The sequence below is a fragment of the Rissa tridactyla genome, chromosome 9 (genome assembly GCF_028500815.1).
Source record: "Rissa tridactyla isolate bRisTri1 chromosome 9, bRisTri1.patW.cur.20221130, whole genome shotgun sequence".
Taxonomy (NCBI): Eukaryota; Metazoa; Chordata; class Aves; order Charadriiformes; family Laridae; genus Rissa; species Rissa tridactyla.
The window spans coordinates 35,360,121-35,375,560 of NC_071474.1; the positions used below are offsets into that span (position 1 = coordinate 35,360,121).

Consider the following 15,440-nt stretch of genomic DNA (forward strand, 5'->3'; position numbering starts at 1 on the left):
GAAGGGTGTCTTTCTAGATCTATACTGAGAGAGCATAAGGATCTCATATATGTGTCTATCAAATTTTATATATATAGGCTATACTTTAGATAGAGCACAAGACTTCTCAGTTGTATAAAGGTCTTGCTGTATGTGCGTATCATATATAGATGTATAAGGCCAGAAGGAGTTACATAGTCAAATACGGTGCTCTCTTTAAAAATACAGACAGACATATTTACTGTATGTATATATATATATATAAAGGGCTAGCATGTTAATTACATAACAGTCTCTCTCTCTGTGAGACCCTTTTCTAACCATATAACGTGCTTTCTCTCCCCGTCTACTTTTATTAATATTATAGTAGTATTAGATCCAATTTATACACATGCACAATATGGATACCAGTACGTCATGACACCATGCTCTTGCCATTTATGAGAAATAAATGTATTTTTAAATATATGGGCGTGTGTGCATACACATATTTTTATGCAGTGATAAACCGCATACATTGTATACTGTAGCACATGTAGACAACTAGCGTTTGTGCCATGTTTATCCCTGTGTGCGCACGCACACACGTGCTGGCGGGCGGCCGGGCAGCCTCGGCGGAGTCCGCGGCTGGTGCCGATGAGCAGCTGGACTCGCCCCGGGACACGGAGCCACGTGTGACCGGGAGAGGCGACCTGGGGCGGGGGCCAGGCCGAGGGACGGTGGAGCTGGGGGGCACCTGCTTGGGGGGGCTGGAGCCCCACTGTCCCCCATTTGCCACCGCCGGCACCAGCAAATCTTATAGGAAAAGCTGCAGTCACACAATCCGTTGGTATTTATAACTTTTATTTGCAATACTTTAGGTCCAAGTTTCAAACTGCAATATTTTTACACTCAAGACACAGTCATGCACAATCCATATTTCAATTTTTCTATTGCTTCAACCACAATTTAAAATAACTTAATATTGGAAACAAAACCCAAAATCTTAAAAAAAAGGATGCTGAGGTCAGTAAGATGGATCCATGCCATCAGCACATTTACAAAGTAAATAACTTAGTTCTCTTTTTAAAAAGATCAGTTACCTCTTAATCCAAAGTTACAGAAGATTTTTCACTACACATTTGTTTTTTGTTTTTATCTTTTATCTTTTTCTTTTTTTTCTGTTTTTTTATTTTCTTTTTTAATTTGTCTTTTTTTTTTTTTTTAAACAGATAACACATCCTAAAAAAGGAATGTACAGCAAAATGAGATACATTTCTGATAAACAATGAAAAATGTAGGCTCCTCCTCTGTTTACTTTTGTCTGGATACCCTGAAGAAAAAAAAAAAATTAAATCTAGAGACACCAGTGTAGGTGTAAACTTCGGTCTCAGCTGGGGTTGAGCATTGGTTACATCCTGATCCAGTCCAGAGCTGCAGGGTTCTTTTGCAGATCTTCCCGACCCCTGTGTCTGTAGACCCCTCTGTCTGTAGGCGCAGCACCTGCGGTGCAGACGTCACACCAGAGGGACTCTCCGCCCGTGCGGCCACTGGCCCCGGGCTCTGCCCAAGGAGGTGGTCTCCTCTCTGGGGCTACGCATGTGCGGGCCTTGGCTACCACCTCCCGCCTGGAGCAGCTCCCCTGCCGCCTGCTGACCTGCTATGGCAGATGCGGCAGCTCGTGAGAGCTGCACCTGAAGAGCAGAGAGGCTTTTTTCCCCTGTTGCTGTGCCACAGGCTGATTTAGCAGCATTGCGTAACACTAATACAAACGGCACGACGAAAAGCAATTGCCTTTGTGCACCTTAAGCTCGAAGGTCCAAAACCTCAGCAGATGTGGATGTAAGAGACTTGCATGGTTCATGTTTGCTATGCCGACCCGCTTCCGACCTGGAGAGCTTCGCACGATGGAGAACAAGAACAATGGGCAGCTCCCATCCACCCACTCCACCCAGGGACACCGACGGCTCCCAGGGCATTCTCAGCACCTGATTATTGAGCAAACCCTCCTGCTGCCATGGAAGCCAACAGCCAAACCCTCACTGACTTCAGCGGGAGCAGCAGCAGTGCCTGTTCTGATCCCGAAGTCAATGGCTGGGCTGGAGAAATGACACACACCACACGCAGCAGCAAAAGGACCTGACTTTAAAAACAACCACCTGCCACTATCCCCTCCTGTTCGCAACGTGCCACACCGGCCTGAGGCATCTGGGAGCCCTCACTGGAAGCTTGGACTTCAGATGACAGGCCCCGGGCCCTTGGATGTTCCACACAACGTGGAGATGGTGACTCCCTCTCCAGACCAAAGTTACAGAGTCAAAAGGCTGCTGTAAACAGGGAGTTCAAAGGGCAGAGCAATGAGGATCTCGAGCACTTCATCTAAGCCAGTGACACAGTTCTTGGTGAGCAGCCACCGAGCTCGGGGCAAGCAGAGGGCACAGGAAGAGGGACAAAATCAGTCAAGCATAGAGACTGGAAGGAGCAAGGCCTGTGAGCGGTAACACACTGCTTAACGTCTCTCTCTAGGAAAACTCCTCTCTGTTTTCTGAAAGGAGTGAAGGACAGAGAGGAGGTGACACACAGACAACACCGATGGTCTCAGTTCATGCGCCTCCTCCCTCAGTGTCGCAGAAGACATTTGATGCCTGTATGCTTCTCTCTGGGACGTCTCGTTTAGCACTGGCAGCTCAGCACTAGTAGCTAAAGTAGCTGAAGCCTTTGGCTGCAAGAGCTGACCAAGAGTAAACTTTTTGATAAAACTAATGCTGCAAACAGGGAACTAGCTGAATCCGGCAGATAGAATCACAGAATCCTTTAGGTTGGAAAAGACGTTTAAGATCATGCTTGGGAGCATTGCTAGGCAGCAAGAACAAAATCTGCAGGCTCATACCCTCATGGCAGCCAAAGGGCACCCATGAAGAGCACGTAAGCATCCCGCCTTCTCTTTCCTATAATACCATTTTTTTCTTTTGAGATGGCTCGTCACCAAAAGTGCACATAAACACTGGTAGGCTCAGGCCAGTGATGGTTTATACGCCTGATGCACACCTAGGATTACAGCAGTCGGCGCTAAACCCCATCCACAGAGAGGATGTATAAGCAAGATTCTGCAAGCTTTTGCCAGAAACAGAAATTACCCTGTCAGCTCAGGGACAGACACAAGCAAAGAGAAATTCTAAAGATTCCCTGAATTGCAGATCACCCTCAAAGAAACGTCGGATGGTTTCTGTTGAAACACAAAGATTGTCCTTTGCCTGCTTCCTGAAAACAGGGGCTAAAATTAAAGATATTTACCTGGTCAGGGGAGAGGGGAAAAAAAAAAAAGAAAAAAAAGAAAAATTGAACACTTATATTTATGGGTCTTCATCAGCTTGCCCCGTCACCCATCATTAAGTTGCTGCACGTCTGCACATGAATGAGCAGTCCACCGGGAAGGCGTGTGGGCCACTGACTTGATAAGGTTTAGCAAGGCAAAGGTGGCATTAGTGCGCGTGCCCTGGCTGGCAACCAAATAAACGCCGGCTCCTGTCTTTACTGGCAGGTGCTACAGAGCTCTCTGGCTCTTTGCTCTCTGGATGTGCTCAGGACTGGACTAAGAAATGTATTTAGGCATGTATTTATATGCTCAGCATGAGGAATATTTGGTAGCCACACAATGACTGGCAATAACTGCCATACAGACAATAGGCCATGGTGACATTTCCTCAACGAGAGAACGGGTACTTACCTCCCTTCTTGTGGTGACTGGAATGTGCTTCATTTTCGGTGGCAGGACATGGGGGGAGACTGACCAAAAGATCTGCCGAGGTGCAGCCACCATTGGCCTCAAAGAAACTCAGCACAAACAGCTAAAAAAAATACTTGAGTTCATTTGTGTGTAGCGCGAGTTGGCCAACCAGTAGCCAGAGGTGGAGAAGAAACACACACATATTTACAAAAGCTCTGGACACAAGGCATGAGAATGCAACCCCAGCCCGAGTTTGTGATCAAACCCGGAGCGCACCGTTAAGATCCAGCCCCGTGCAGGCTCCCAGGAGTGCATGCGGGAGCTGTATGGAATTTTACATAGGTATGGGTTTTTTTCCTTTTTTATTTTTTTCTTAACTAAATGAACTTTTCTGTGCTTCTCAAACTTCCCTGACTTTACTGCTGTCATGTTTCTGTCCCAAAACACATTACAACCACAGTGAGTTATTGGGTCATTTTCACACATCTTCATTGCATTGGGAATCATGGTCATGCTCTGGATAGGGTTTTTTACTGTTTCACAAATTAAAAAATGAAGACAATTAACCAATCTTTTAAAAATCTTGTAATTAAAGTGTTTGAAACCTATTTACCTATGCATTTTGCAACAGAAACAGCCTGTTTCTAATACTTCCAAAAATATATATAACTAATTGCTCAATCTGAGGAGAGCAGTCAGAAAACCCGAGATGGTTCCAGAGATTTTATAGCATTTGTCTCTTTCCTTTCTGCAAGGTCAAAGCTGTTGTCAATCCTAACCTACTGTGTCAGCCTGTAAATAACGTGTAAGACTTGCCCCTCTCAGGACTGGGCGTTGGTTTTTTGGTTAGTTTTGGTCAGGTTTTTTTTTAATATATTAATATGTGCCTTCCACATTTCCTATCAGAGTTGGGAGGACATAAATGCTGCGCCATCGTTCAGTATCGAGTGACTGAGAATTTAGTGCCGGAGTCTGTCCCAAGCACGGAGCCCCAGGGATGCCGGAGGTGCGTTTCCCTGCAAGTCACAAAGTCTCAGCCGGGCAGTTGCAGTCCATGTCGAAAACAGCCCCTGGCAGAGATGGTTTCTGTTGAATCCTGTCTGCCTCCCAAGAATTTTTTTTTAAGAAGAAAAATCTCAAGATTTGCTGATGCAAAGAAAAATACATACAGTATTTAATAAAATAAAAAGTAAGGCCTCTTATTACAGCAGTTGTCTTTAAAAAGCCAGTGCCAACAATATTCTGTATGCTGGGGCACGCACCGATCCAAAAATAATATAATGATGCTACCATTTGATTTTCCTGTTTTTCATTTCTGTTGTCTTCCAGGAAGTTGTGGTAGTGGTTTTTTTTAGAGATGCTGAAATACTTACAGGTACAGAAAATAAATAGTAAAAAACCCCACTCAAGTAGTGTAGTCTGTCACGTATTTATATTGTACGTCCAGCAAACACGTGCCATAAAAAAGTGCTTTCCTGTTAAAGGATGGCTGTCTGTTCCTTTGTGGGTAGGAAAAAATAAAAGCTACACCGGAAACAGAAACTGTCACTTGTTTCTTCACTTCTTATATGGAATACAAACGTGTCTCATTCAGATGAATGATTTATAAATAGAGGGCAGCCCATCTCCAGCCCAAATTACTCCCTTTCTCAAGAAATTCTCCCCCGATAGATAGCTTCAGCTGACAGCGAAAATTGGGACCTCACAAAAGAAACATAATCTTTTGAATAGAATAGAACAGAATCCTTTAGGTTGGAAAACACCTTTAAGATCATCAAGTCCAACCATTAACCTAACACTGCCAAGTCCACCACTAAACCATGTCCCTCAGCACCACGTCTACCCATCTTTTAAATACCTCCAGGGATGGTGACTCCACCACTTCCCGGGGCAGCCTGTTCCAATGCTTGACAACCCTTTTGGTGAAGAAATTTTTCCTAACATCCAATCTAAACCTCCCCTGGCACAACTTGGGGCTGTTTCCTTTTGTCCTATCACTTGTTACTTGGGAGAAGAGACCAACCCCCACGTGGCTACAGCCTCCTCTCAGGGAGTTGTAGAGAGCGAGGTCTCCCCTCAGCCTCCTTCTCTCCAGGCTGAACACCCCCAGTTCCCTCAGCTGCTGCTCACAAGACTCCTGCTCCAGACCCCTCACCGGCTCCATTGCCCTTCTCTGGACTCGCTCCAGCACCTCAATGTCTTTTTTGTGGTGAGGGGTCCAAAACTGAACACAGTATTCCAGGTGAGGCCTCACCAGTGCCGAGCACAGGGGGACAATCACTGCCCCAGTCCTGCTCACCACACTACTGCCGATACATGCCAGGATGCTGTTGGCCTGTAGCGCTGCATGGGGTTGTTGTGACCCAAGTGCAGGACCCGGCACCTGGCCATGTTGAACCTCGTACCATTGTCCTCGTCCCATCGATCCAGCCTGTCCTGATCCCTCTGCAGCTTTCCTACCCTCAAGCAGATCAACACTCCTGCCCAACTTAGTGTCCTCTGCAAACTTACTGAGGGTGCACTCAGTCCCCTTGTCCAGATTGTTGATAAAGGTATTAAAGAGAACTGGCCCTGATACTGAGCCCTGGGAAACACCAGTTGTGACTGGCCACCAACTGGATTTAACTCCATTCACCACCACACTTTGGGCCCTGCCCTCCAGCCAGTTTTTTACCCAGCAAAGTGTGCACCCATCCAAGCCACGAGCTGCCAGTTTCTCCAGAAGAATCCTGTGGGAAACAGTGTCAAAGACCTTACTGAAGTCTAGGTAGACAACATCCACCACATTTCCCTTGTCCACTCAGCAGGTCACCTTGTCACAGAAGGCAATCAGGTCAGTCAAACAGGACCTGCCTTTTATGAACCCACTCTGACTGGCCCTGATGCCCTGCTTGTCCTGTATGTGCCATGTGATGGCACTCAAGATGATCTGCTCCATAACCTTCCCCGGCACTGAGGTCGAAGTGACAGGCCTGTAGTTCCCTGGATTGTCCTTCCAGCCCTTCTTGTGGATGGGCATCACATTTGCTAACCTCCCATCAATGGCGACCTCCCTGGTTTGCCAGGACTGCTGATAAATGATGGAAAGTGGCTTGGTGAGCCCCTCCGCCAGCTCCCTCAGTACCCTTGGGTGGATCCCATCAGGCTCCATAGACTTTTGTGTGTTTAAGAGGTGTAGCAGGTCCCTAACCATTTCTTCTTGGATTACGGGAGCTTCATTCTGCTCCCCATCCCCGTCTTCCAGCTCAGGGGGCTGGGTACCTGAAGAACAACTGGTCTTACTATTAAAGAGTGAGGCAAAGAAGGCATTAAGTACCTCGGTCTTTTCTTCATCCTTGGTCACTATGTTTCCCCCTGCATCCAAAAAAGAATGGAGATTCTCCTTAGCCCTCCCTTTAGTTGCTAATGAATTTACAGAAACATGTTTTATTGCCTTTTACAGCAGTAGCCAGATTAAGTTCTAGTTGGGCTTTGGCCCTTCTAATTTTCTCCCTGCATAACCTCAAGACCTCCTTGTCGTCCTCCTGAGTTGCCTGCCCCTTCTTTCAGAGGTTATAAACTCTCCTTTTTTTTCCTGAATTCCAGCCAAAGCTCTCTGTTCAGCCAGGTCAGTCTTCTTCCCCGTCGGCTCGTCTTTCAGCACATGGGGATGGCCTGTTCCTGCGCCTTTAAGATTTCCTTCTTGAAGAATGTCTAGCCTTCCTGGACTGCTCTGCCCTTCAGGAATGCCTCCCGAGAGACTCTGTCAACCAGGCTCCTGAAAAGGCCGAAGTCTGCCCTCAGGGAGCCCCAGGTTCTGCTGATGCCCCTCCTTACTTCTCCGAGAATTGAAAACTCGTATCATTTTGTAGTCGCTATGCCCAAGACAGCCTTCAGCCGTCACATCACCCACAAGTCCGTCTCTGTTCACAAACAACAGGTCCAGCGGAGCACCTCCCCTAGTTGTCTCCTTCACCAGCTGTGTCAAGAAGTTATCCTCAATACACTCCAGGAACCTCCTGGACTGGAGATTTCCTCTCCGCTGTATCATATTTCCAGCAGACATCCCCACCTTGTTCGGCTCCACTTGCAGAGCCTCGTACCTATTGTGCAAGGGTACCTGGGAAGGTGGGGTAGTGACAGAGGAGACGCACTCCCTGATATTCCTCAACCTACTCCCCTCCTCCCGAAGCTCTGTCACCAAGCGGAGGAGTCCCTCTACCTGGGCGCACCTCCCACCGTGTGCTCACTGCTGCCAACCCGCACTGGCATAAGAGCAGGGCACAGCCCGACACCGGGGTGGCAGCACGTTACCCCTGGAGCTCGGTCTGGGAAGCTGCATCAGGCGTGGTGGGTGCAGAGCTCAGAGAGGCCATGTCTTTCTGCCGGGTGGAGACCATTGCTCCCTGGTCAAGCTGGCAGAGCTTCAGCACCCTTCCCACAGAAGCTGTCGTGCCGTGCCCTGTTTGCCCGCCCTGGTCGACAGTGCTCCTCAGGGGCTTCTTTTATATGGGGAGGGGCCTTGGCCGCCGTTGCTCCTGGCCCTGGCCCGGTCTCCTTAGCCACTGTGGTGGGAGCTGCTGGCTCCCGGCAGCTCTCTCCACTTCCCTGGTTCAGGAAACTGGAGTGGCTTGCCTCAGCATGAGATTTGGGCATCGAAAATCAGACCTGTTGTCCTCCCCAGGAAATCAGGAAAGGTTAATTCGTACCTAGCTGTGTAACTCAATGAGTGTTGCCTCCGTCTGTCACCTCAGCCAAAGACACTGGGACAGACAGAGCGAGCGAGGGCAGGTTAAGTTGGCAGAATTAATGACAGTTGGAACACAAAAGACTGTAACTAAATAAGAAGCCAAAGCCAAACAAGGTACTGGCCTAATTCAAGAACAGCCCAAGCATCCTTCACTCCCACTGGCAAAACATGAAGGGGGTTAGTACCTTAAAGGCTACTTAGCCCTTTGCAGGACCAGGCCTAAACATGAAGATCTACAGCAGAAAGCTCTTTCACTCTTTTTTTTTTCCTCACTGGGTGGGTGTTGCTTCAATTGCTGTTTTGAAGGTCTTTGATTAGTTGTACTACTAAAATACAGCAACAAATACTCCATGCAAATGCTTTTTCTGAGTGAAGCCACATTGTGTCTTTTTTTCAGAAATGAATAAATAAACCACAAATTGCATACTTAAACTATTCTGCTCCCTTACAAATCGGTTGACTAGCCAAACCCAATCCTCAGTCACATCCCAGATTCCCTCTCTCCCAGCAACTCAGAGCTGTGTTCAGCAGCGCTTGCTGTATGCAGGACAGCGGAAAGCAGGCTGGCTTGATGCCCTCAATATTTCTGCCATCGCTCTGCGCCTCACTCTGCTCCCGCTCAGTGCAGAACTCCAGGTTTTAATGCGCTTTCTTCCAGAGCTGTCTGCTGCACTGGCTCACGCAGATCTGAACTGCAGAAGGTGTCACTCTCACATTGGGCTCAGTTTCTGTGGCAGAACTCGTGTGCCTAAAGGGCACTCACCTGCGCATGAGCCTGCGGAGCAGCCCGGCTCCCTCCCGCTCTGCCGAGAGTGGCGCAGACGCTGCTAACCTTTCCCAGGAGCTGCAAGATGACCAGGAGAGTAGGCATCCTCAGAAGTGACACCGCCACTCAGCTCTGTTTCGCCCTTCTCTGCTCCTGCGCAGACTCAAGACGGCTAATCCCGCCAGTCTGCGCATTTCCCAGCACGGCTACAATCCACCTCGGGAGCAGCCCACTGCCAGTTTGGCTCTGATACGGGACGATCAGTCCGGTCCCAGGAGGAGGCACGCACCCAGTGCCGGTCTGCTGCTGCTTCCCACTACAAGCGCCTTCTTCCAGCCTGGGTCTGCGGCTGCTGGGGCTGCTCCGTGCTCTGCAAGGGGTCTGCTGGGGCTCAGTGCTGGGCAAGGCCGGGCCCGCTCTCACCTCCCGTTTCTCTTACAGCTTTGCTTCAGACGAGCCCTTTCTGAGCTCACTGACTGATCTTTCTGCTTTTTCATTTTAGTAAGACCCTCATCCAGGCAAACAGATTACAATTAGTTATACAAATCAAACTGTCAAGAACCAAAACACTATATATTCACAGTTGAAAGCCTGTATCTCAACAGGATGTTTTGTCTGCCCCATTCTTGATTCCTTTTTGGTTGGAAATGCAATTTCGCTTTTTTCCTCATCTAGAAGTACCATGACTGGGCAAATACCAGTGAGTGGGCTGTACTCAAAAGGCAGTGCAGTCTGGAGTTTACGAATGAAGGAGACCTGTCTCCAATGCCAAACCGTACCAAAAAAACCCCAAACATAAAAGGGACTTTCTGTCTTTAAGAAACAACTGACAATTTAAAAGTGAATGTACAGCTTATTCACAGGGTGAGAAGGAAGGCAATCTTCCAACTGAATTTGCTTTACCTTGGAAATGGCTGAGTCAGCAAAGCATTTTCGGTCATTACCTCTCTGTCTTAAGCCCTGTTTCATCTTAAAAATAAATTAAGGAGCCAGAAAGCAGGAAGAAGACAAATGATAATTTTTTACTCCTTGAGGGACTGGGCTGTTGTCCCTCCTACCACCGTGACTGTGACCGTTGGTTTGTTCATCCATCCATCTGTCCTGCAGCACAAGAGTTGAGGTTTTATAGAGTTTTTGTTCTCAGTCCTGCTCTGAGCTGGCATGGGAGAAAGCCGGCCTGAAGCACTAGCGGCTGCTGTTCTTAATCGCTTCCTTTGCTGCAATGATCAGAGGAGTCAGACTGGAGAGAGGCTTGGCTAATTTTAAAAATGGATGCTGCCCAAAGGAAAAAAAGAAATGAACCATTACTTTCCAGACTCAGTTACTCACAGGCCCTAGCAGGATTCCTCTGGGTACCAGGAATACACAGAAATAGGACTGAGGGGACCATCTACACCTGTGTCCAGTACCTTGCTATCACAGGCAAACATGGCCCATAATCCTATTAATCCATTTATCAAGGTGTCTTCAGCTTGCTGGGATTTTTGCCCTGCCAGCGCTCTGGGAATCCTGCTTGCTGTCCCAGGGCCTTGTTCCTTTCAGGAATCTCAAAATACTTAAGTTCCAGTTTTCTAAAGACATGGGCTATTTTAGTTGTCAAAAAAGATGAGGGCATAAGCCATTCCTGAGGGAGCTCCAATACCTCTAGGAAATGTTTATTCCAGTGGTATTTAGGCCCAGGTGTTGTTCTGAAGGCCACTGAGGTACAGGTTTTCAGCACCAAGACAAAAGCATGGGGACAAGTGACAGAGCACTGACGGACTCAGCTCCGGGTTGCAGTGAGAGCAGTGTCTACCATCCCACCCCCAGCCCCTCCTGTGCTGGCTGGCACCTTCACAGCAGGGACAGCCAAGTGGCACGTCCTGCAGCTCCCTATCTGCCACAAAACCTGGCAGTAAACCTGTAGCAGTTCTCATCTACTTGACTGTGCCAAGCAGCAAATGGAGCTGTGACAAGTCCCGCACAGCTGTCCCTGTTTTGGTGGCAGAAACCTCTAAAAGTGGGGCTCAGTGGCAGAAACCTCTAAGAGTCGGGCAGGATGGACAAGTCAGGGCCTCTCTGATGCTCACAGTGAGCACCCCACAGCCCCTTCCTTCCCAGGGCCAAAGCTCTGACTGCTTAGCTGTGACTGATTTCATTGGGTTCCTCCATGGTCATATCTCGGTATACAGTAGCCACCAACACCATTTCAGGCCTCTGTACCTGGGATCATTCCACTTCAGTTATTTTGCTACCATGTAAAAATGAATATACTACCAAAATACAAAACAGGGCCACTAAAATGATCAGAAGGATGGAACACCTCTCCTGTGAGGACAGGCTGAGAGAGTTGTGGTTGTTCAGCCTGGAGAAGTAAGGGTCTGGGGAGACCTTATTGCAGTGTTTCAACACTTAAAGGGGACTCATAAGGAAGATGGGGACAAACTTTTTAGCAGGCCTGTTGCAACAGGACAAGGAGTAATGGTTTTAAACTAAAAGAGGGTAGATTCAGACTAGATATAAAGAAGAAGTTTTTTACGATGAGGGTGGTGAGACGCTGGCCCAGGTTGCCCAGAGAGGTGGTAGATGCCACATCCCTGGAAACACTCAAGGCCAGGTTGGACGGGGCTCTGAGTAACCTGATCTAGTTGAAGATGTCCCTGCTCATGGCAGGGGGGTTGGACTAGATGGCCTTTAAAGGTCCCTTCCAAACCTTTCTATGATTCTACTTATTTTTCATTTGAAAAGCACCAAGACTGGAGCCTCATATGAGGAGGTTCCACCTGGTGCCTTTGAACTGAGCTGATGAGAAGCCCCTTACATAATACAGCTGTTTCACTTGCAGAAGGTTCGCATTTTACCTGCAGAAGTTCCTTGGCAGACCCTCGCCTGTCCACATCCATCTCCAGGCAGCAGTTCAGAAAGTCACGAAACACAGCAGACAGTCGCTCGGGGTTCTGCAGCTCCGGTGTCCCATTCGTAGCTATCAGATACAGCGCCTGGAGAAAAGGAAACGCAAGACTCCATCTGCATCTTTTATATTCATAACTGGTCATATAGACCTCATTTTTTAAGGTCCAGTCTCCATGGGCAGTTTCTTCCCTGGGAGAGGGTTAGAGATGATTTTTGTGTACCAAAAAAAAATAAGCCAACCAAAAAAACCCCTGATGCAGCCACAGCTATCCCAACATCAAAGTGATCTTGCCTTGACAGCTGATTTCATTTGCTGACCTAGTTAGTATGAACTACATCAGCAAAAGCACATTTTGCTTCACCAAGTATTGAAACTAGCTTTGGAGCCTACTTTAAAAAGCGAATTTGGTCTAACTATATTATTTCAAAAGACTGTTATATAAAATGAATCTCTGCAGTGCTCAACAGTCCTTAAAGTACAGCTTCCATAAAACAAAGGTAGTCAAGTTTTTTGCTCTGTTCTTGATAAAAACGGTAACTGGATGAAAAAAAGTAAATCCATCAGCTTATTTCTTGGCTAAAGAAACAGAAACATTTGGAACCTCATTTTCAATACACACACGTAAGCTGCGTGCCCTAATATATTATGAAGAAAAGGCATAATTGGGCAGATGGGAGCCACCTGCAAACTATGTTTTTCATCAGTCTCCAAATCCCAGATCATCTTCACTTTTGTGGTAAAACAAAAACTTTTAATGGTCTAATCAGAAAAATTAGTAATTCCATCCCTACGGTAGCCCTGTGCTAGTTTTGATACTGAAGTATCAAAAACAGGCCAGAAATTCCAGGGAAGAAATGGGAGGTTTTGGCCGTTGGGTTTTCGAAAACTCAGGCTTGGTGACATGGAGAAAGTGGCTCTGACTATAAAAGAAATATGTTCCCTAAGTCAGCAAAAATGGACAAGAAGCAGAATAGACTATGCTGCCTTTAAACCATAATCTTCATGTTTCAGGCAAGCTTCCCAGTGAAAAGAATTGGAGGGTACTTTATCTCTCAAAAACAACGTTTTAGAAAAGTTTATTTATTTATTTATTTATTTAGGAAAGATAACATTAGCTCTCTTACACGTATTTCACGTTTTCAGGGTCATCTTCACAGACAGAAAAGCTGGAACAACTTAAAACCCAAAGCAAATGTTACCTGAGAATCGGGAATATTTGCCTGTGTTAAGGGTTGAGTCCTCTGTGAATTCCCTTCCATGATGTCCATAAAGGTCCAGCTGCTCAGCTGACTGCACAGTCATTCTGCGCACACAGGCCCAGCCAAACACTTGAAAATTCCAGCCTTTCTCCTTCTCAATGGCATCTAGCCTAAGCTAAGCTTAAGTTTCTTAAGCAAAGCCAAGGATGCTCACTTCCATGCAGCTGACAGTGTTCATGCAGCTTAGCAAGTCTTCCTGATGTTCCTCAGGCCGAGGAATTATAATATAATTTCGCAAAACAGGGTGAGCGTTATCTAATGTGGTCCACTTGTAACCAAGGTCTAACATGCTGAGAAGCTAGGGAGATGCGTTCATTCCGCTTTTGCAAGATGTTATTCAGAAACATAAGACAAACATTTTGAACTATTCAAACTTAAACTTGCAAAATATGTCTAAAATATACAGTAATAATAATAGAAGTAGGCCTAGGAGTCTTGCATAAAAATGTCTGGCGTGATAGTAACAGCTCTGCGCTACTGGCATTTAAATGGACCGTGACCAAATTGACTTTGTTAGTCTCCTCTTAAATACAGAGAAAAATTTCCAAGCCTAAAAAGGCAAATGAACTATCCTAGAGTAAAAACAATGAAAGGAATTTTCATTACTTTCCCCACAACATAAATGTCACAAAATCAGTCTTAACGTGTCCACACGCAGCTGACCACAGCCACTGCACACAGCGCTGAGCTGGCGGCGGGGTGGGGGGGGAATATTTTCCCCAACTCTTTTACCTCCCTTTTCTCCTTCGGGCCAGGTTCAACAGCTTTTGAGAATTTGGGATATCCTTGGGATGTTCAAACCAGCATGGTCCTATTGCTGTGTCTCCTGAATGTATTTCAGGTCTTGTTTAGGGTTAAATGACTATTGAAGACTACCACCCTGAGGCTGGATAGCCACAGATGGCTCTGCACATGGGAGAATATGGGAAGGTATCTAGACAGCTTCTCATCTCCAATGGTGTGGGACCCCTGAACAGCTACAGGACCCTGACATAGTGGTGGAATATTTGAAAGGAAAATGCTGTGGCTATTCCAGAGAGGCACTGTGTGGGGACAGTATCTACCAAACACTGCTTGATATTATGCAGCACTCTCAGGGGAAAGAGAGGGAAACCAGACCAACAGGTACAGTGGCTACCCCAACCCCTGCGACAGGCACTGCAGCTGAACCAGAAAACCAGCCTGTGCCGGTATCAGTCGCCCCTGTACAGAAGAAGAAATACACGAAGAAATCAGTTTGCTTAGTAAAGGATGACAATGAACCTGGGCCATCATGAGAACAGCAGGAACAGGCAGAACAGAGATAATCACCCCATCCCTATCCCTAAGTGAGCTGCAAGATGTGCAAAAAGACTTCAGTCAACATCCAGGCGAGCACATAGACACCTTGCTGCTCTGACGCTGGGATAACAGGGCCAGTAGCTTGGTATTAGAGGGTAGGGAAGCCAGGCAGCTGCGATCCCTGTCTAGGGAAGGGGGCATTGACAGGGTGATTGGAAAAATACATGAACCCTCAGCCTCTGGAGGAGACTCCTTTCAGGCACGAGGGAAAGGTACCCCTTCAGTGAAGATGATGTTATGCCGTCCAAGCAAGTGGACCACCATGGAGAGGGGTATCCAGTACCTAAGGGAATGAGCCGTGCGGGAGATGGTGTATTATGACCCAGATAACCACAGTGGTGGTACTTACTTGGAAAGTGTGAGATCTGGTCATGAGGTAGACAGTATAGAATATTTGATACTATGTGACGCCATGCCCAGCATAGAGCTGGGGGAGCTGGCTGGGGTGGTGGTGGCAGGAATTGCTGCTCAGAGCAGGCCGGGAGCTTCCCAGGTTTGGTTGGTGAATGGTGGTACATTAATCGTGTTTTGTGTATTCGTTTATCAGTACTATAAAAAAACCACATGGTTCTTTGTTGCCGGCTGGGGTTAAATGACAACAGCACTGCACCTTTTAAATATTTCTACAACAGAAAGTGGTCTATGAGAAGCTGAAGTACCTTCTTATCATGTATCTTTTGGTTTCCTATGATACAGCCCACAAAGAAAAACAAGAACAGTCCAAAGGAAATGAGTGTTTGCAGTAGCTGCAAAGCTCATTAATTTGT

The 15,440-nt window shown here is 47.0% G+C and overlaps 1 protein-coding gene across 4 annotated transcripts in view; it reads right to left on the reverse strand.

Moving 5' to 3' along the window:
* Positions 1–805: 805 nt before the first annotated feature.
* The window catches only part of PAK3 (p21 (RAC1) activated kinase 3), an 85,894-nt gene continuing 71,259 nt past the window's right edge, over positions 806–15,440 (reverse strand). For 2 of the 4 annotated variants that reach the window (XM_054214714.1, XM_054214715.1), the window contains 3 exons: positions 12,021–12,158; positions 3,686–3,806; positions 806–1,291 (listed from right to left, as the gene is read on the reverse strand). In XM_054214714.1, the coding sequence (XP_054070689.1) occupies positions 1,065–1,291; positions 3,686–3,806; positions 12,021–12,158 (486 nt within the window). In that variant the 3' untranslated portion in view covers positions 806–1,064. Of the gene's footprint in view, positions 1,292–3,685; positions 3,807–4,160; positions 10,456–12,020; positions 12,159–15,440 lie in introns of those variants that run through there. The other 2 variants (XM_054214717.1, XM_054214716.1) reach the window with 1 other exon arrangement.